General features: G+C 42.3%; 1 protein-coding gene across 1 annotated transcript in view; it reads right to left on the bottom strand.

Annotated features, from left to right (window-relative positions):
• Positions 1–19400, bottom strand: part of TESK2 (testis associated actin remodelling kinase 2) — a gene marked incomplete at its 5' end in the record, with an annotated part of 77953 nt that overhangs the window by 55108 nt on the left and 3445 nt on the right. The window contains one exon of the mRNA XM_084786577.1: positions 7672–7793. Within this exon, the coding sequence (XP_084642703.1) occupies positions 7672–7793 (122 nt within the window). The remainder of the gene's footprint in view (positions 1–7671; positions 7794–19400) is intronic.

Below are 19400 nucleotides of genomic sequence, written 5' to 3'. Positions count from 1 at the left end.
TTACAGGACTGCACCTTGTCACCTGCCTTGTCTTTTGAGACAGGGTCCTACCATGTAGCTGTCAGTTCTTTGTCTCTGTTGCGCTCATGAGACCTCACACCTGCATACACACACACTGTTCTAGTTGGTCTTTGTCAATTTGACACAAACCTCGACATATCTGGAAAAAGTGTCTCCATAAGACTGGCCTGTAGGAGGGACTGGAGAGATAGCTCAATGCTTAGGAGCACTGATCTGAGTTCAAGTCCCAGCACTGATGTTGGGTGGCTTACAACCACCTGTAATTTCAGGTCCAGGGGCTCCACACCCTTTTTCTGGGTACTGTATACACACACACACACACACACACACACACACACACACACACACACACAGTTATTAAGACAATAATAATCTATTATTTTAATTGGCCTGTAGGGAGGGGCTGGAGAGATGGCTTAGCAGTTAGGAATGCTGGCTGCTCTTCCATAGGACCTGGGTTCAATTCCCAGCACCCATATGGCAGCTCACAACTATCTGTGAATCCAGTTCCAGGGGATCCAACACTTTTACACACACACATATACATATAGGCAAAATATCAATGTACATAAAATAAACACACACACACACAAATCTTTGAAAGGAAAAAAAAGATTGGCCTACAGGCAAGTGTGTGAAGATATTTTCTTGATTACTGGTTAATGTGAGAGGGCACAGCCCACTGTGGAAGATGCCGCCCCAAGCAGATGGTGGTGGGTGCTGTCTGGAAGCAGGCTGAGCCAGCCACAAGGCATAAGGCATAGGCAGCACTCCTCCATGACCTCTGCTTCAGTTCCTGCTCTGGGCATGCACACGCGCGCGCGAACACACACACACACACACACACACACACACACACACACACACACACACACACCAACAAATAACAAAAAGATATAACAACAACAAAAAACTAAAAAGCCAGTCATAGTGTGCATACTTGAAATCTCAGCACTTGGTGGGGTGAGGTAGGCGGAGCCTAAGCCACCAGGCCCAGCTGCAGATGATGTTCTAAGAGATCTCGTCTCTGAAGACTCACTCACCTAGATACTAGGATCACAACGGTAAAATCTGAGAGCTGTCCTCTAATCCATCATTTCTGAACACTGCCCATTTATCCTGGGACACATGCACAGACATGGGTACCTATACACACACACATACACATTCTAATACACTGAATTTCAAGCCTCATCATTTAAGAGTCAGCACTTAATTTAATATGACTTAATACCACTGATGGATTCCCAGTCCTTCTCTAAAGATGAAACCAAAGTCCAGAGACTGACTAATATGCCCCAGAGAACAGTTAGGAAAGGTCTGGACTGTGTTAAATATCTTAGAAAGAAAGAATAAAGAATGGAAGACAGGTCTGTAGAGATGGCTCAGTGGTTAAGAGCACTGTCTGTTCTACCAGAGGTCCTGAATTCAATTCCCAGTAACCACATGGTGGCTCGTGCTGGGGGGGTTGGGGGGGGGTTCTGATGTATTTTGATGCTAATAACTGCTTGCTGTCTCTGTGACCCACCTTTTAATTAATAACAAGCCATCCCACCTGGGGAGGGCAAAGGAGATAGGTGGAGGTTGGGGAGAGAGAGAGGAATCCTGGGGAGAAGAAGAAAGATCCACGTAGTAGGAGACCACCATGGGTTAGATGGAAGAGAAGCACATGGCTGGCGTGGATGGAGAATCTGGCTCAGATGAAGAACATTAGCAAGTATTTGGGATTAAGGATGAGAGGTAGCTTGATAGAATTTATTAGAAGCAGATGGCATGGGATTGAGGCAGCAATCCCATGCCTGACCCACTATAGGAAGTAGTTTAGAGAATTGATATCTGCCCTGCCCGAAGTTAACTAAGGCTATTTTAATTCATTGCTAGCTGGTAATACAGCTAAATTAAAAAACAAAAGGCTCGCAACCATCTATAATGAGATTTGGTGTCCTCTTCTAGCTGCAGGTATACATGCAGATAGAGCACTCATATACATAAGATAAATAAATAATTTTTTAAAAATTTAAAAGAATGGAAGATAATCAGGAAAAACAGATCAGATTTGTCTAAGGGATTTCTGATTCGTGTCTAAAATCAACATAAGAGTCATCAATAACTGTTTAAGAAATAAGCTACAATAGTTCCTCAGCACAAGAAAAGGAAGAGGGGAATACTGTTCAGTTAGGAGCCATGCATCAGGAAGAGTGAAAACAGGATTAAGAGGGAGAATAATGTTCGCTCCAGGTAGAAGTGAAGAGGGCTGCAGCACAACAAAAGGAACAGATGCACCTGTCTTCAGGATTCAGCATCAAGCCACAGAACAAAGGGATGCTGAGGATGCCTGGGATTTTTCAGGTTGGCTAACTGGAAAGATAGCATTTTTTTAAAAATCCTCTAGGCAGTAGCTGATACTAATCTTCCTACTCTTCCCCAACCTTGTCTCCTCCTTCTCCTCTGTGCTAGTTATTGAACCAACAGCCCATTCACACTAGGCAAGCATTCTACCATCCAGCTACACTACAGTTCCCTCTCTCTCTCCTCTCTCCTCCTCCTCCTCTTCTTCTTCTTTTCTCTCTCCTCTCTCTCTCTCTCTCTCTCTCTCTCTCTCTCTCTCTCTCTCTCTCTCTCTCTCTCTCTCTCTCTCTCCTCTCTCTCATAAGACAGGGTTTCTCTGTGTAGCCCTGGCTGCCCTGGAACTCACTATGTAGACCAGGCTGGCCTTGAACTCAGAGATCTGCCTTCCTCAGCCTTCCAGGTGCTGGGATTAAAGGTGTGCCCAGCCTCCATCTATTTCTTACATGCATAGTTTGCTTCCTAAAGGGAGTGGGTGACAGTGGAAACCTACTTCCTTTGTACTCAACATGCTAGATAGCAGTTCCATAGCTGACCTGCGTAAATACTTGATAAGTAGAAATCATATTCTCCATTATAACAATATAACTTTATTTTACAGCAAAGCCAAACGTGTGTGTGTGTGTGTGTGTGTGTGTGTGTGTGTGTGTGTGTGTGTGTGTGTTGGGGTTGTAGGAGAGAGACAGGGTTAAGACAGAGAGTTTCTCTATGTAGCCCTGGCTGTGCTAGACTCACTTTGTAGACCAGTGTGGCCTCAAACTCACAGACCCACGTGCCTCTGCCTCCTGAGTGCAGGGATTAAAGGCGTGCACCGCCGCTCCTGTTCCTAAACTTGTACTCTTAGTCTTCCTGCCTCCACCTGAATGCAGGCATACACCACCATACTTTGAACAATCGCTAGCAGTCAGGGTTTGGGAACACAATACTTGAGTGAGGACCTACTTTAAATTAACACAGCTGAAAACAGAACCAAAAACTAGTAGTAAGATCAGGCTGAGCATGGAGAACTCATGCCCGCAAACTGATGAACTCAGCAGAAGGTTGAAGCAGGAGGATTGCAAGTTTGAGGCTAGCCCTGCTACAAACCAAGATTTCATCTCAAAAACAGAGGTGGGGTGCAGCAAGATGGCTTAGCAGGTAAGGGGCTTACAACAAAGACTGATGACCTGAGAGCAATTGCTACACCCTTAAGATAAAAGGAGAAAGCCACTGGACATGGTGCACACACCTTTAATCCCAGCAGAGGGTGAACTAGCCTGGTCTACAAACAAGTCCAGGACAGCCAGACAGGACACTCTATCTCTAAAAAAAAAAAAAAAAAAAGAACTAACTCCTGCAAGTTGTTCTGTGACTTCCACACATATGCATGTCACATGTGTACTCACACACACATATACATACATACATAAATATAAGTAAAAAAACATTTTTAAAAAAGGGCAGGTGGGGGGGCTGGAGAGATGGCTCAGAGGTTAAGAGCACTATCTGCTCTTCTGAAGGTCCTGAGTTCAATTCCCTGCACCCACACAGTGGCTTACAACGACCTGTAATGAGATCTGGTGCCTTCTTGTGGTGGGCAGGCACATGTGTGGACAGAATACTGTATAAATAATAAATAAATCTTTAAAAAAAAAAGGGGGGGGCAGCTGGGTAATGGTGGCATATGCCTTTAATCCCAGCACTTGGGGGGTAGGCAGGTAGGCCTGGGCTACAGAGTGAGTTCCAGGGCAGCCAAGGGGAACCTTATGTTTTGTTTTGTTTTTTGTTTTTTTGAGACAAGGTTTCTCTGTGTAGCCCTGGCTGTTCTGGACTCTCTTTGTAGACCAGGCTGGCCTCGAACTCACAGTGATCCACCTGCCTCTGCCTCCCGAGTGCTGGGATTAAAGGAGTGTGCTACCACACCTGGCTCGGGAACCTGTCTTGAAAAGAAAAAAATTAAGTGGTAAAGTTTGCATGAGTCTTCTAAAAGAAATAAAGAAATAATAATTTCTCATAGCATGAAGAATAAAAAAAAAAAAGATATAAGAACAAATTCTGGCCAGGTCCTTAGAGAAGCCGTTGGGGAATGGAAATTAGCAGGATGTGGAATTGGGTTACAGATCTTGAGCACAAGACTTCCTGGCATAAACAACTCTATTCACAAGAAGCCCAAACTATCAATTCCTCCAAGCTCAACAAAGTACTTCATTGTTTATCTGATAACTTAGAACAACTGATATTAAAACCCACCAATCTTAACTATACCTATATCTATATATAAGAATATACATACAAACAAAATGTATATACCTACTACCTCTATGTCTTACCCAGTCCACTCATATTTATTAATTAATTTATATTTATTTATCCATCCACCCACTGATGGGATCCACTGGTGGGATTACAAATGTGTGCCATCACATCTTGCTGTTCTTTTCTTTTTAAATGGAAATCTCTGTAGGGGAAACTGTAGTAAGGAGGTTGTGGTCAAGAAAAGGAAAAAAAAAAACCAAAAAACCCCAAAACCTCCAAGAGCTCAGCTCACCCTCTCCTGCTGGGCAAGCACAGCTACCAGGTACGCCCAGAGGGCTAGACGCCAGCCTTCCAGCAGCTCTCACACAGCCTTCTTTCCCACGCTCCAAATCAGTAATTCAGTCATTTTCTTCCTTCCTTTCTTTCACAACAAGTTTCTCTTTTGTTTGTTTAATTTTGTGGCTATCCTAGAACTCTGTAGACCAGGTTGTCTTCGCCTGCCTCTGCCTCCCAGTGCTGGGATTAAAGGCGTGCACCACCAACCAACTAGGACTGGAGAGATGGCTCAGAGGTTAAGAGCACTGGCTGCTCTTCCAATAGGCCCTGAGTTCAATTCCCAGCAACCACATGGTGGCTCACAGCCATCTATAACAAGATCTGGTGCCCTCTTCTGGCGTCAGGTATACATGCAAGCACAAAACTGTATACATAATAAATCTTAAAAAACAAAACAAACAAACAAAAAACCTTAAATTAGGGGCTAAGGGTGATGAAGAGCACTGGATGCTCTTGAAGAAAACCTGGGTTCAATGGCATGCTCTTCTGGGTATGTAGGCAAAAGGCTCAGCAGGCATGGCGGTCCTGTCACTCTAGCACTTGGATAGTAAAGCAGTGGGATCAAGAGCTCAAGGTTAGTTTCAGCTATACACTGAGTTCATGGCCGGTCGGCACACTATATGAGGCCCTGTCAAGAAAAAGAGAGGTGGGGCAGAGACAGAAAGTTTCTTAAATAAGCTATTTGTGGTGATACACATCTGTAACTCCAGATCTTGAGAGTCAATAGAATTTTGAGGTCGCCTCGGCACTTTTGACATTACAAGCATCTTACACATAAATCCTGCTTTAAATATGCATTAAATTATATTACCTTGTGCAATTTCATTTGACAGCACAGTACACTTGCCTCACTAATATATCATGATTAAAATCAGAAATAAGCAGGTGTTGATTACTAAAAAAATATAACCTTTTAAAAAATATTTTATCTTTATTTCAGGCACATAAGTGTTTTGTTTGTGTATATGCATTTGCACCACATGTATGCCTGGTCCCTACAGAGGCCAGAAGAGGGTGTTGGACCCTCTGAAACTGAGAATGGAGCCCTTGTCTTCTACAAGAGCAATCAGTGCTCTTAACTGCTGAGCTATCTCAGCCAGTAAAATATACATTAAAATATAAGTTAACTTAAGCCAGGCGTGGTGGCGCATGCCTTTAAACTCAGCACTGGGGAGGCACAGGCAGGTGGATCCCTGTGAGTTCAAGGCCAGCCTGGTCTACAAAGTGAGTCCAGGACAGCCAAGGTTACACAGAGAGACTCGGTCTTGAAAACAAAAACAAACAAACAAACAAACAAACAAACAAAAAAAAATATATATATATATATGTTAACTTAAATATTCTTTTTTTTCCTCCTTTATTAATTTATTCTTGTTACATCTCAATGGTTATCCCATCCCTTGTATCCTCCCATTCTTCCCTCCCTCCCAATTTCCCCTTATTCCCCTCCCCTATGACTGTTCCTGAGGGGGATTACCTCCCCCTCTATATGATCATAGGGTATCAAGTCTCTTCTTGGTAACCTGCTGTCCTTCCTCTGATTGCCACCAGGTCTCCCCGTCCAGGGGACATGGTCAAAGGTGAGGCACCAGAGTATGTGAGAAAGTAATATCCCACTCTCCACTCTACTGTGGAGAGTGTTCTGTCCATTGGCTAGATCTGGGTAGGGGCTTAAGGTTTACCGCCTGTATTGTCCTTGGCTGGTGCCTTAGTTTGAGCGGGAACTTAAATATTCTTTAAAGATTTATTTATTTATTATTATGTATACAGTGTTTCAACTGCATATCAGAAGAGGACACCAGATCTTATCACAGATGGTTGTGAGCCACCATGTGGTTGCTGGGAATTGAACTCAGGACCTTTGTTGGAGCAGCCAGTCTCAACCTCTGAGCCAGCTCCCCCCAACACAATTTTTTAAATTACATTTATTTCATGCATGTGTGAAGAAGAAAAAGACAGACAGACAAGACACTACATATTAAGCATATAAAGAGGTCAGCGAAAGTCTAGCTCAAGTAGACCCTATTTTCTTTTTCTTTTTCTTTTTTTAAAGACTTATTTATTATGTATACAGTATGCATCAGATCACATTATAGATGGTTGTGAGCCACCATGTGGGTGCTGGGAATTGAACTCAGGACCTCTGGAAGAGCAGTCAGTGCTCTTAACTGCTGAGCCATCTCTCTAGCCCTATTTTCACCCTCTGCCATGTGGGACTGGGTGGGAAGTGGGGTGTAGGGGTTGGGGAGGGTGCTAAACTCAGATCAGCACCTTAACCCATTCACTCTGCGGCCCAAGCCTTTCATATGTAAAAACCATTCTCAACAGCACTGTGTCTCCTAAGTGAGTACTCAGTGTTTAGGGTGGGTAGTTTTATACCGTAAGTTTGCTATTCTTTTCAGTCACTGGTTTAATTACAATTCCTCTTAAAGCAATTAAGATAATTAAATAACCACTTAGAGACCAATCTTTTATTTCTGACAAACTACTAATCACAGTAGGAAACAATTATTCTAATGAGCTAGTACTAATGTTCTAGTGAGAATAAAACAACTTGAGAGAGGAAGTTGCCTTATTAAATATTGTTAATTACAGGAAATTAAGTTGTACCAAGGAGAAAAAGACCTAGAGCCTAGCTAAGGCCCAGCAAGCTAGATTCCAAAAGATAAAGTAGTACTGTAGCAAGCCTCCAATAATGCCTCCTAGGGAACCTGGGAGGAAAGAAAACATTACCTGAGGATGTTGGGATGGGAGAGTCTGTTCATGAGCTGCATCTCCTTCAGCAGGTTTGCTCGGTTACTGCTCAGCGTGTTCATCTTGAGCGCCATCACCTGACCAGAAGCTCTGTGTCGCACCTAGAAAGTTTCACAGAGTAAGAACTGTCAGGGGCAGCAGCCATGTGTGATTGCAAAGTCTCTGTATATGGAACATACCAGAATGTCTTAGTACCAGTTTAGATAAAATTAAATATTGCATTCTGGATGCTGATGCAGAATGTGAGTAGATGGCCAGCTTGGGCTACACAGTGAGATCTTGTTTAAAAAAAAAAAAACATTTGTCTCACTCCATTAATGAAGATGAATTCATTTCATCCAAGACCACAGTTGGTCCACACTGAGCTGGCCAGAAATACAATGTTAATCATATCTTTTATTATTTTTTTTATTTTTTTTAGGGGGGTGGTTAAGACAGGGTTTCTCTGTGTAGCCCTAGCTGTCCTCAAACTCACTCTGTAGACCAGGCTGGCTTCCAACTCACAGAGATCCACCTGCCTCTGCCTCTAGAGTGCCACCACCACCTGGCTCTTTTTATGTTTTCTTGAGGTGGCAAGGAAGAATTGGGATCCAGGCCTCAGTTGGCCCCAAACTTCCTAAATATCTAAGGATGAACTTGAACACCTGGCCCTCCACCTCTAAGGTGGGATTACAGGCTCCAGCTATCACAGCACGCAGGGTCCTGTTATGGGTCTCTCTCTTTTTTTACCTTCTTTCGTTCTTTGTTTTGTTTTGTTTGTTTCTGGAGACAGGGTTTCTCTGTGTTAGCCTTGGCTGTCCTAGACTCGCTTTGTAGACCAGGCTGGCCTTGAACTCACAGCGATCCACCTGCCTCTGCCTCCCGAGGGCTGGGATTAAAGGCGTGCGCCACCACTGCTAGGCTATTGTTATGCATCTCTTACCAGCCTGAAACTCACTGTGCAGCTTGTCTAACTGTGGCTTCACACAATCCACCTGACTCAGCCTCCAAGTGCTGGGCTACAGGCACAGCCACCACACCTGGGTAATGGAGACATTTTTTAAGGCTACTTCCTTAAGGCCAACACTGGTGAACTAGGATACCAGAAGGAAACAGTCCCTTCTGTAAATCCTTAAGTGTGGGGGAGGGAGAAATATGAGTAAGCCTTATGCAACAATAAGCTATAACTGTCTTTACAAGGCACTTTATAAGGCACGGAAATGACATACTTTCTGCTTACACTAAGCACTATAAAAATATATCTATAAGGGGGAAAATGGAGCTGGGGCATAGCTCAAGGCTAGAGTACTGACTCATCACACACAAAGCCCTGGGTTTGACCCTAGTGTACTGGACACACACACACACACACACACACACACACACACACACACACACACACACAATATTTAAACTTATTTTTAGAACTGGTACAGCAGGGACTTGCATGCAAAGCTATTGTTATTCAGTGACTTCAGTATTTCAGTATTACTTTACATCTACTTTAGTCTTTACCCTCTAAATGCTCAATGAAATAACAATAATGCTAAAAGTTTAACTTATCCATTAATACACAAAACATCACATCTTATCATGAACTTAAAGCAACAGTGGTTTGCTGTGGGCACAGAAGAGAAAAACTGGTGAGCTACAGAAGCCACAGTCGGAAAACGGAGGCAAAATGCTGGCAGGCTCTCCCCTCATCTAGATCCCTCTAGAGATCTGGAAGCCAACTCTCTGCTCAGGACATCAATGATACTGTTGTCATGTATCTCGTGATTGATGAAAGAGAAGTGGCTTTCCTTTCTAGATCTTGCCTGGATAAGTTAAAAGAGGCCTTTTTATACAAAGATATCACTGACAGTATTTTTCCAGCACTATTTACAGAAAACATCTGTTTTTACGGGTCTCTTCATCTACTGTCACTTTTCCACTCCCATCATCTGGATATTTTTGCTATCTTTTTCTTTTTTGTTTTTGTTTTCCGAGACAGGGTCTCTCTGTATTAGCCTTGGCTGTCCTGGACTCGCTTTGTAGACCAGGCTGTCCTCGAACTCCCTCTGCCTCTGTCTCCCGAGTACTGGGATTAAAGGCGCGAGCCACCATGCCCTGCCTTTTGCTATCATTTTTGAAACAGTGTCTTGCTCTACAGCCCTGATGGACTGACACTCATCAGACAGCCCAGGATGATGGTCTCTGCCTTGCAGGGAGTAATGGAATATAAGCATGTGCACCATATCCTGGTTCACTCTGAATTTTTATTTTTCCTGGTTTTTCGGGGCAGAGTTTCTCTGTGTAGAAACCTGCTTGTCCTGAACTTGCTCTGTACACCAGGCTGGCCTCCAACTCAGAGATCTGCCTGCCTCTGCCTCCTGAGTGCTGGGATTAAAGGTGTTTATCACCATTGCCTAGCTCACTCTGATTTTTTTAATAAAATGTTCATTTTTTAGAATATTTGATAATAAAACGACATGCAACATTCAGGGATAAGCAGTCTGCCTTCCTCCTCCTCTCCTTTTTTACTTATTTTGTTTGTTTTGTTTCATTTTTCAAGACAGGGTCCTACTATATAGCTCTGGCTATCCTGAATCTGGATATGTAGCCCAACATGGCCTTGAGTTTACAGAGATGTGCCTGCCTCTGCTCTGCCTCCTAAGTGCTGGGATTAAAGATGAAGTGCCACTACTGACAGGCTTTCTTTTTTTAAGATTTATTTTAGTGAGGCAGTACGTACCTTTAGTCCCAGGACTCGGGAAACAGAAGCAGGTGGATCTTTCTAAGCTGTATTTATTTTATTTTCTATGTCTGAGTGTTTTGCCTGCGTGTATATATGTGTACCACATGCATACTTGCTGCCTTAAAAGAGTTTAGAGAAGGGCCTCAGGTCTCCTGAAACTGGATTTAAGAATGGTTTTAAGTCACCATGTGGGTCTTGAAAATTGAACAGGTCTTCCACAAGAATAACCAGTGTCCTAATTGCTATGCCATCTACCAGCCCAGCCCTCACTTCTAAACAAGACAGCTTCCCCACATAGCCCTGGATATCCTAGAACAAGATACATATGTAGACCAAGGAGGCCTAGATTCCTCTGCTCCCTGGCATAAGGCATGTGCCACCACACCCAGCTGGTCCTGAACCTCTGGATTCAAGCAAACTTATTTCAGCCTCTCAAGGGTTAGTGCTATATATTTTGGTGAATGTTGCCATGTCTGGCTTTAACTCATTTTACATTTCTTTAATGTGCACACGTAAACAAATAAGCCCATATGTATGGAAGTCAGTTCTCGCCTTTCAATCATGTGGGTCTAGGCTTGGCAGCAAGTGCCTTTATCTGATGAGCCATCTTCTAAGGCTTATTTACATTTTAATTTATTCATTTTCTTGCAGTGTCAGATCAAAACCAGGGCTTTTCACATGCAAGTATTCTACCACCGGGCTATGTCTGCAGCTCCAAAGGCAACATCAGTTAAGTGATTATATATACACTTCCTATGTGGCAGTGAAACACTAATCCATGTGATTGGTTGGTTTCTTTTAGACAGGGTCTATTTAGCCCTGGCTGGTCTGTGAAGACTAGGCTGCCTTCATACTCACACAGATTCTCCTGTCTCTGCCTCCCAAGTGCTCAGACTACAGGCGTGTGCCACCATGCTCAAGTACCTTGTGCTCTTTCTACATTATATTCATGCCCTATTGTAATGCCATGTCCATTAACAATTACTTTACCCATTTTATTCCATTCAAACAAGGCACTGACAAGCAAATAAACAGTTAAGTACTGCTGCTATAGCTCAGCAGCAGGTAATGGAGCTTGCCACCAAACTGACATCTGAGCTTGTTCCTTCAGACCCTCATGGTAGAAGGAGAGAAATGACATTCTTGAATTGTCATGGCTTCCACATGCACACCATGTATGGATGGAGTGCATATGCCCTACACACAAACAAGCAAATAAACGAATGTGAAAAGTGACAGCTAATAGAAGACAAACTTTAGTTCAATTCTAATGTTTTTGAATATTATTTGCTTATGTTGACATTTTAACCACATTTCAAAACAGTACTGAGAATACTGTTCAGGCCTGGCGCCAGGAGCATCGCTCAGTGGTAGAGCAGCACACTAACAAGGTCAGGCCTGGAGCTTGATTGCATGAGAGTCCGCAAATGGGGTTGGGGCAACAGTTCATCTGTTAGCAGTGTATAAAGAATGATCTTAAATTTAAATAGCATTTATTAGTTATTGAACACACATACAAATTATATTATTATTATTATTATTATTATTATTATTATTATTATTATTATTATTATTATGTACACAATCTGGTTATAAAAAATACACACCTTTAATCCTAGCACTTGGGAGGCAGAGACAGGCAGATCTGAGTCCACAGAGTGAGTTCTAGGTCAGACATGGCTACACAGAGAAAGCCTGCATTGAAAAGCAGAAAAAAAATTATTATTTAAGGTACTGCTGGTGTAGTAGTGTACACCTTTGATCCCAGCACAAGGTAGGCAAAGGAAGGTAGATCCCTATAAATTTGAGTCCAACCTGGTCTACACAGTAAGTTTCAGGATAACCATAGCTACATACCAAGACCCTGTCTCAGAAAATAAAAATAAATATATAGGCTTCTTGGACTTGAAGTCAAAAAGTCACAATGAGTGTACAATAAATATACAGTAAGCTGGTATAGCAACAATATCAAACAAAATAGAGTTCAAAGTGGTAATTTTCCAGACCTTATAACAGCTTATTTGGGAAATATGCTCAAAGTTTTCAGAAGAGTGTATTCTGGTTATAAAAAATGACTGGGAGGGGCTAGAGAGATGGCTCAGAGGTTAAGAGCACTGCCTGCTCTTCCAAAGGTCCTGAGTTCAATTCTCAGCAACTACATGGTGGTTCACAGCCATCTACAATGAGATCTGGTCCCTCTTCTGGCATGCAGGCACACATGGGGGCAGAATACTGTATAAATAATAAGTAAATAAAATATTTTTTTTTAAAGTCATAATCTAAAAAAGAAAGAAAGAAAGACTGGGAAGCCAGTTGGAGGTGGCACACACATTTAATCCCAGCACTCAAGAGGCAGAGACATGCAGATCTCAGCCTGATCTACAGAGTGAATGCCAGGAGAGCCAAGGATACACAGAAGGAAAAAAAATTTGACAAAGCCATTATCCCTTGTGCTATCTAAAATTCAACTGCCTTGTCAGCCATTCATGAAACAAAACAAATCTGTTTGAAATGAATCCCTTTTATGTAAAAAAGAAATCTACCTTAAACTTTGTGTTTGTTTTTGTTTTTCAAGACAGAAACAGTTTCTCTGTGTAGCCGTGGCTATCCTGGTACTCTAGACCAGGCTGGCCTTGAACTCACAGAGACCTACCTGCCTCTGCATTCCTGAGTGCTGGGATTAAAGGCCTGTGCCACTACCACCTGGCTATACAGTTTTACCATATACATTTTTTTTAAAGGCTGGGAATTGAATTTAAGGTCTCTTACACACTAGGCAAAGACTCTACCACTAAGTTATATTCCCAGCCCCACATACTGGTTTCAAGGGATGTAACTACCTTGTAAACTTTATTTCCTTCAAAGCATTGTTATAAATTGATCAACAATTCATAGAATCTAGCAGATGAATCCCAGTGTAGCTCTCCTGGGTCAGAATCCAGGAGTAGCTTTTGTTTAGTTTTTCCTATCAAAGCATCAGATACAAGTACAAAGTGTGTTTTGAGTCCTACAAAGAAAGTCATCAATATACTCTGTCAACATTTTCCCCTTAATGAGACATTCAAAGATTAAATGACACAAACATTCAGATAAAGCTGGATCTTTACTCTCCTTTATCAGTGGAATTTGTTTTGGCAAATTACAACTCCTCCTCTTTCTTATCTCACTCACACACACACACACACACACACACACACACACACACACACACACACACACACGAACCTAGTCTTCTACTGTGTTTTTACTTTAATGCCACTAGCATCTGTTCTATTGTTTCACTCCCTGCCTGGAGTGGGTTTTGTCCTGTTTGATGTTTTGAGATGGAATCTCCCATAGGTCAGTTAACTTCAAATTTGTAATGCAGTTGAGATAGGCAACGACTTCCTGATGCTCCTGCCTCCAGCTCCCACGGCTAGTAGTAGAATTACCACAGGTTTGTGTGATTTTTGAGAATCAAACCGAGAGTCTTGGCATGCTAAGTCAACTACTGGGCTACATCCTTAGGCCATTGATTTCTTAAATCTAAAGTCTAGCATGCATGAGGTCTTGGGTTCAATCCCAGAATTATATTAAGAAAACAAAACAAAAACTCAGTATCACTAGCTATCAGAGAAGAACAAGTCAAAATTACACTCAAATTTTGTCTTACACCAGTCAGAATGTCAGTCATTAAGAAAACAAGTAACAGGGACCAGGGAAATGGCTTAATGGCTACGAGTACTTACTATGCAAACATGAGGACCCACGTTCCAATTCCCAATGCCATGTAAATGCTGGCCACAGCCATGCGGCCTGTGACCCCAGCACTGGAAGGAGTAAAGACAGGAGAATGATTGGGGTTTTCTGGCTGCTAGCCTAGCTCCAGTTTAGGGGAGAGACCATACCTTAAGGAAATATGGTACTGAGTGATACAAGAGGCACACTCACACATTAAGGAAGAGGAGGCAGGAGGTAGAGGAGGATAGAGAGGGAGAGAAGGACAGAGAGAGAGAGAGAGAGAGAGAGAGAGAGAGAGAGAGAGAGAGAGAATTTAGTAAGAATAAATGCTGATAAGCTGGGTATGGTGGTGCACACCTTTGACCCTAGCACTTAGGAGGCAGAGACAGATGGATATCTATGAGTTTGAGGCCAGCCTGGACTATGTAGTGAGTTCCAGGTCAGACAAAGCTATGTAGAGAGACTGTCTCAAAAACCAAAAAAGAATAAATGCTGACAAGGATGTGAACAAAAGAGAACCCTTACAATAGAGTGCTGGTGGGAATATAAACTAGGCCACCCTGGAATATATGAGATCTGTCTGGGGATGGGGAGGGGAAGGAAAGAGTAGAGACAAGAAGAAAAAGGAAGGAAAGAAAGAAAAGAAAAAGAGGTAGCTTTGCTTTCTTTCAAAGTTCATAAGTTACAGCTTAGAAGATTAAAAAATACTGATGCGGGGCGTGGTGGTACACACCCATATTGTCAAGTACTTGAGAGGCTGAAACAGGAGAATCATTTTAGGCTAGAGTTTCAGGCTAGCCTGAGCAATGTGGAGAAGCCCTGCATTAACACATCCCCCACAAATAAGTTATGATTAGATTTGGGTAGAACATGGAGGCCACTGCAGTGACACTAACATTTTTGCTGTTTTTAAAGACTACATGGCAAAGAATGGCCTTGAGTTTCTGATCCTCCTGTCTTTACCTCCTAAGTGCTGGGATTACAGGCACACACTACTTGGATAAAACCTCAGGCATGTTATCGACCTACCTCCTCAGCCTAGTACTAGCATTTTGAAACCTAGTATATAAATTACCAGACAAGCCAGGCGTGGTGGCACACACCTTTATTCCCAGCACTCAGGAGGTAAAGGCAAGTGGATTTCTGGGAGTTCAACGCCAGCCTAGTCTACACAGTGAGTCCAGGATAGCCAAGGCTAACACAGAGAGACCCTGTCTCGAAAAACCAAAAATAAATAAATAAATAAATAAATAACCAGACAAAGCTATCAGAAAACATAACGTCCAACCAAGGCTGTGTCTCCACTGAGAAGGGATTGTAGCATGCACAAAGCTGGCAGGGCTACACACACCTTAAGAACAAATAAGACTACCACCAGCTCAATCACAAAAATAAACATCACAGAACAATCTTTGTTTGCTAAAATGTTTCCCTGCTTTCCTTAAACCAGAACTGTTGAGAACAATACAGACACAGTTTGCATGACAAGCTCTGTGTGTGCTAAATAATAAATGCATAACCAGAAAGATGAATAAATCAATATTTCAGTACCAAGCAGATGGCAAACACTGGGTTCTTTTAGCTTGTAAGTTTATTGTTCCTTATAAGTTGGCATTTGTGTTGCCAGTTTACAAAAATGTAACAGGAGCGATAACCAGAACTCTTTCTTTATATCCATAAGGGTTGAGGGGAGGGGAGGGGAGGGGAGATGGGAGGAGAAGGAAAAGAGAGGGGGAGAGAGCGGGAGAGAGAGGGGGAGAGAAGGCATGTGTTTGTGTATGTGTGTATGCCCTTGTCTGTTTCCTCTATCAAACCAGACATTTCAGAATCAAACTGTTCCAAGTACTCAGAGAATTCAAGGAACCTTCAAAATCAAGAATGAATGCTAGCCCAGCACTCGGGAAGCAGAGGCAGGCGGATCTCTGTGAGTTCGAGGCCAGCCTGGCCTACAAAGAGAGTTCCAGGACAGCCAGGGATATCACACAGAGAAACTGTGTCTTGAAAAACCAAAACACAAAACAAAACAAACAAACAAACAAACAAAAATGAGTGCCAGAGCTGAGTGGTAGTGCCTTTAATCCCAGATCTTCAGAGGAAGAGGCAGGCAGATCTCTGAGTTCAAGGTCAGTCTGGTCTACAAAATAGCAAGTCCAGGACAGCAGGGCTGTTACACAGAGAAACTCTGTCTGGGAAAAAAAGGAAGGAAAGAAAGAAAGAAGGAAAGAAGGAAGGAAGGAAAGAGAAAAGAATGAGAGTTGGGCAGGGCACACACCTTTAATCCCAGCACTCAGGGGGCAGAGGTAAGTGGATCTCTGTGAGTTCGAGGCCAGCCTGGTCTACAAAACAAGTCCAGGACAGCCAAGAATACACAGAGAAACCCTATCTTGAAAAAAACAAAAGCAAAAAAAACCTCAAAAAGAACATAATGGACTCTATCTCAAAAATCTAAAAATCAAACTAAACCAAAACATTTGTAATGGCAAAGGAATTTAATCCAAGGTGGATCCCTGTAAGTTCACGGAGAACCATGAAAGCCAGAACTACAGTGAGACTCTGTCTCAAAGAGGAAAAAAAAAAAAAAGGTTAGGCCTTGGTCTTGCAACATGAATCAGTATGAGCTCTATGACAAAGTTTAAAAAAAAACATAAATTCTCATATTCTAAAAATAGCAAAAGTAAATTCATTTCCTTCTGAGAAAAATTAAATAAAATCTTTCATTAATTGGGTAAAAAGTAAGTGTGTGTTTGTGTGTGTGTTGTGTGGATGTATGCACAGAGAGGTCAGAGTTTCCTCAACTGTTTCTCTATCTTATTGTTTTAAGACTTTCTTATTTTACACACATGAATGTCTGGCTTACATGAATGTGCACTATGTGTGTGCCTGGCGACTGTGGCGGCCAAGAAGGTGTTGGAGCCTTTGGAACTGGAGCTACAGATGGCTGTGAGCCACCATGTAGGTGCTAGGAACCAACCAAGGTCTTCTGCAAGAGTACTAAGTACTCTTAGCCACCAGGACATCTCTCTAGCAGGGTTTCTCTGTGTAGCCTTGGCTGTCCTAGACTCACTTTGTAGACCAGGCTGGCCTTGAACTCACAGAGATCTGCCTGCCTCTGCCTCCCCTCTCCCCCCCTCCCCCCATTCCGGGCTTCCATCTCATTTAAGACAGTCTCACACTGAACCTGAAGCTTGCTTTTGGACTAGACAGGCTAGTCAACAAATCCTCCTGGATCCTCCAGTTTCTATAGCTAAGGGCTAGGGAAGCAGGTGTGGCCACCATACCCAGCTTTCCATGTGGGCACTGGGGATTCAAATTAAGGTCTTTAGGTTTTCACACCAACTATTTTACCCACTGAGTATCTTCCTATTCCCAGGAATTCAAAAACCCTAGCTTCAGAATATATATGTTATAGTGTACCTGGCAAGATAGTAAACATCTTTGAGCCTCAGTTTTTTCCTTATAAAATGGAAGTGTGGGGGCTAGAGATATGGCTCAGTGGTTAAGCAAGTTTGAATCTCAGTACCCAAGTCAGGCAGCTTACAACTAACTGCCTGTAACTGCAGCTCCAGAGGATCTGACACTCTTCTGACCTCCTCTGTGCATCCACACACATGGCACACACTTATACACATACACACAGAAACAAAATAAAATATCTGGACATGGTAGCACACATCTTTAATCCCAGCACTCAGGAGGTAAAGGCAGGTGGATCTCTGAGTTCAAGACCAGCCTGGTCTTCAAAGTTAAGTTCCAGGACATCCAGGACTACACAGGGAAATCCTATCTTGAAAAGCCACCCCCCCCCAAAAAAAAAGATTATTATAGATATTAAAGAACTCCAGGACAGCTAAGGCTACACAGAGAAACCCTGTCTCAAATAATAATAATAATAATAATAATAATAATAACAACAACAACAACAACAACAACAACAAGTTCTCGTGCAACAAATACCAGAATTCTCTCTAGGTGGCAGAACTGTGCTAGATACTGATGAAACAGAAACAAACAGAAAAATAAAGAAAGGCCACTGGTTGGTGTCAGTTTGTAGTCTGAATTACTCAGAACTTGTGTGGACCCAGTTCCTCCGTAGAGCCAAACAAAGACAGCATAATCTAAACAGGTAACATAACCACGGAAGGCCTGTGGGTAAGGATGTCTATAATAGAGTCCTAAATTCTAAAACTGAATTATTTTAGAAGAATACACATAAGTCTATACTCTTCAACATCCACCTGCCTCTGCCTCCTGAATGCTGGGGCAGGGATTAAGGCATGGGACAGCACAACTGCGGCCCCCACCCCACGTCTCCCCCTTTTCTTCTCAATAAAAGGTCTTTTCAGCTGAAGATCATTAAGTTGCCTGTGTAACTTGCATTTGAAGTCAAATTCTTTTCATTGTCACCGACACCTTTCATTTAGGTTGACCTTTAAAGTTCTATAACCATCTGTACTTTACAATTAAAACTAAGATCTAACTTCCACTCAGCCATACACTGTATAGCTATTAGAGCATGGGTTGGCAAACTTTCTGTTTGAGGTCAGACAGTAAATATAATTGGGCTCTGAGGCCTTGTGGTCTCTAGCAACTACTCAGTTTGGCCACTGTAGCACAAAAGCAGCCATCAAAAATAAATTAACTCTGCACAGGACATCACCACTGTGGCTTTGGGTACCCACCACACTCCTTTTCACTGTCTGCCTCCTTGACCAATCACATTGTAGAATCCATGCTTGCTGCCCACACAGATGGGTTCCAAAGGGGCCAGCTATCTGAACAGATGTTTCAAGGAACAATCTTAGTCATTAAGAATTGATGGGTCAGACAGCATGGTGGTGCATGCTTGTAATCCCAGCACTTGGGGAGGCAGAGGCAGGTGGATCTCTGTGAGTTCAAGGGCAGCCTGGTCTATAAAGCAAGTACAGGACAGCCAAGGCTACACAGAGAAACCCTGTCTCGAAAAACCAAAAAAAGAAGAAAAAAAAAGAAAAAACTAAGACATATGCTAAAATAACTGACAGGAGTTTTCACAATCCAACACTGGTTTGTTTCCCCATAAGATGAGTTAAATTGTTTTGATAACAAAAAATAAGTTAAAACTCTCTACTCTTACACACAGCTGTATATAAATTTAATGTTCTTTATATTTCATGCATAACTCAGTTGTGTTTTGATCCATAAATATTTTAGACTCTCTTTTCCTAATCTTGTTAAATACAGAACAGAAAATATTGTGTACAGCTATTTTTTCAAGTATACATAAATAATAAAT

Source organism: Acomys minous (genome assembly GCF_964271855.1).
Source record: "Acomys minous genome assembly, chromosome: 6".
Taxonomy (NCBI): domain Eukaryota; kingdom Metazoa; phylum Chordata; class Mammalia; order Rodentia; family Muridae; genus Acomys; species Acomys minous.
Note: the sequence above shows the minus strand (reverse complement) of the source record. Positions and strands in the feature narration are given on the sequence as shown.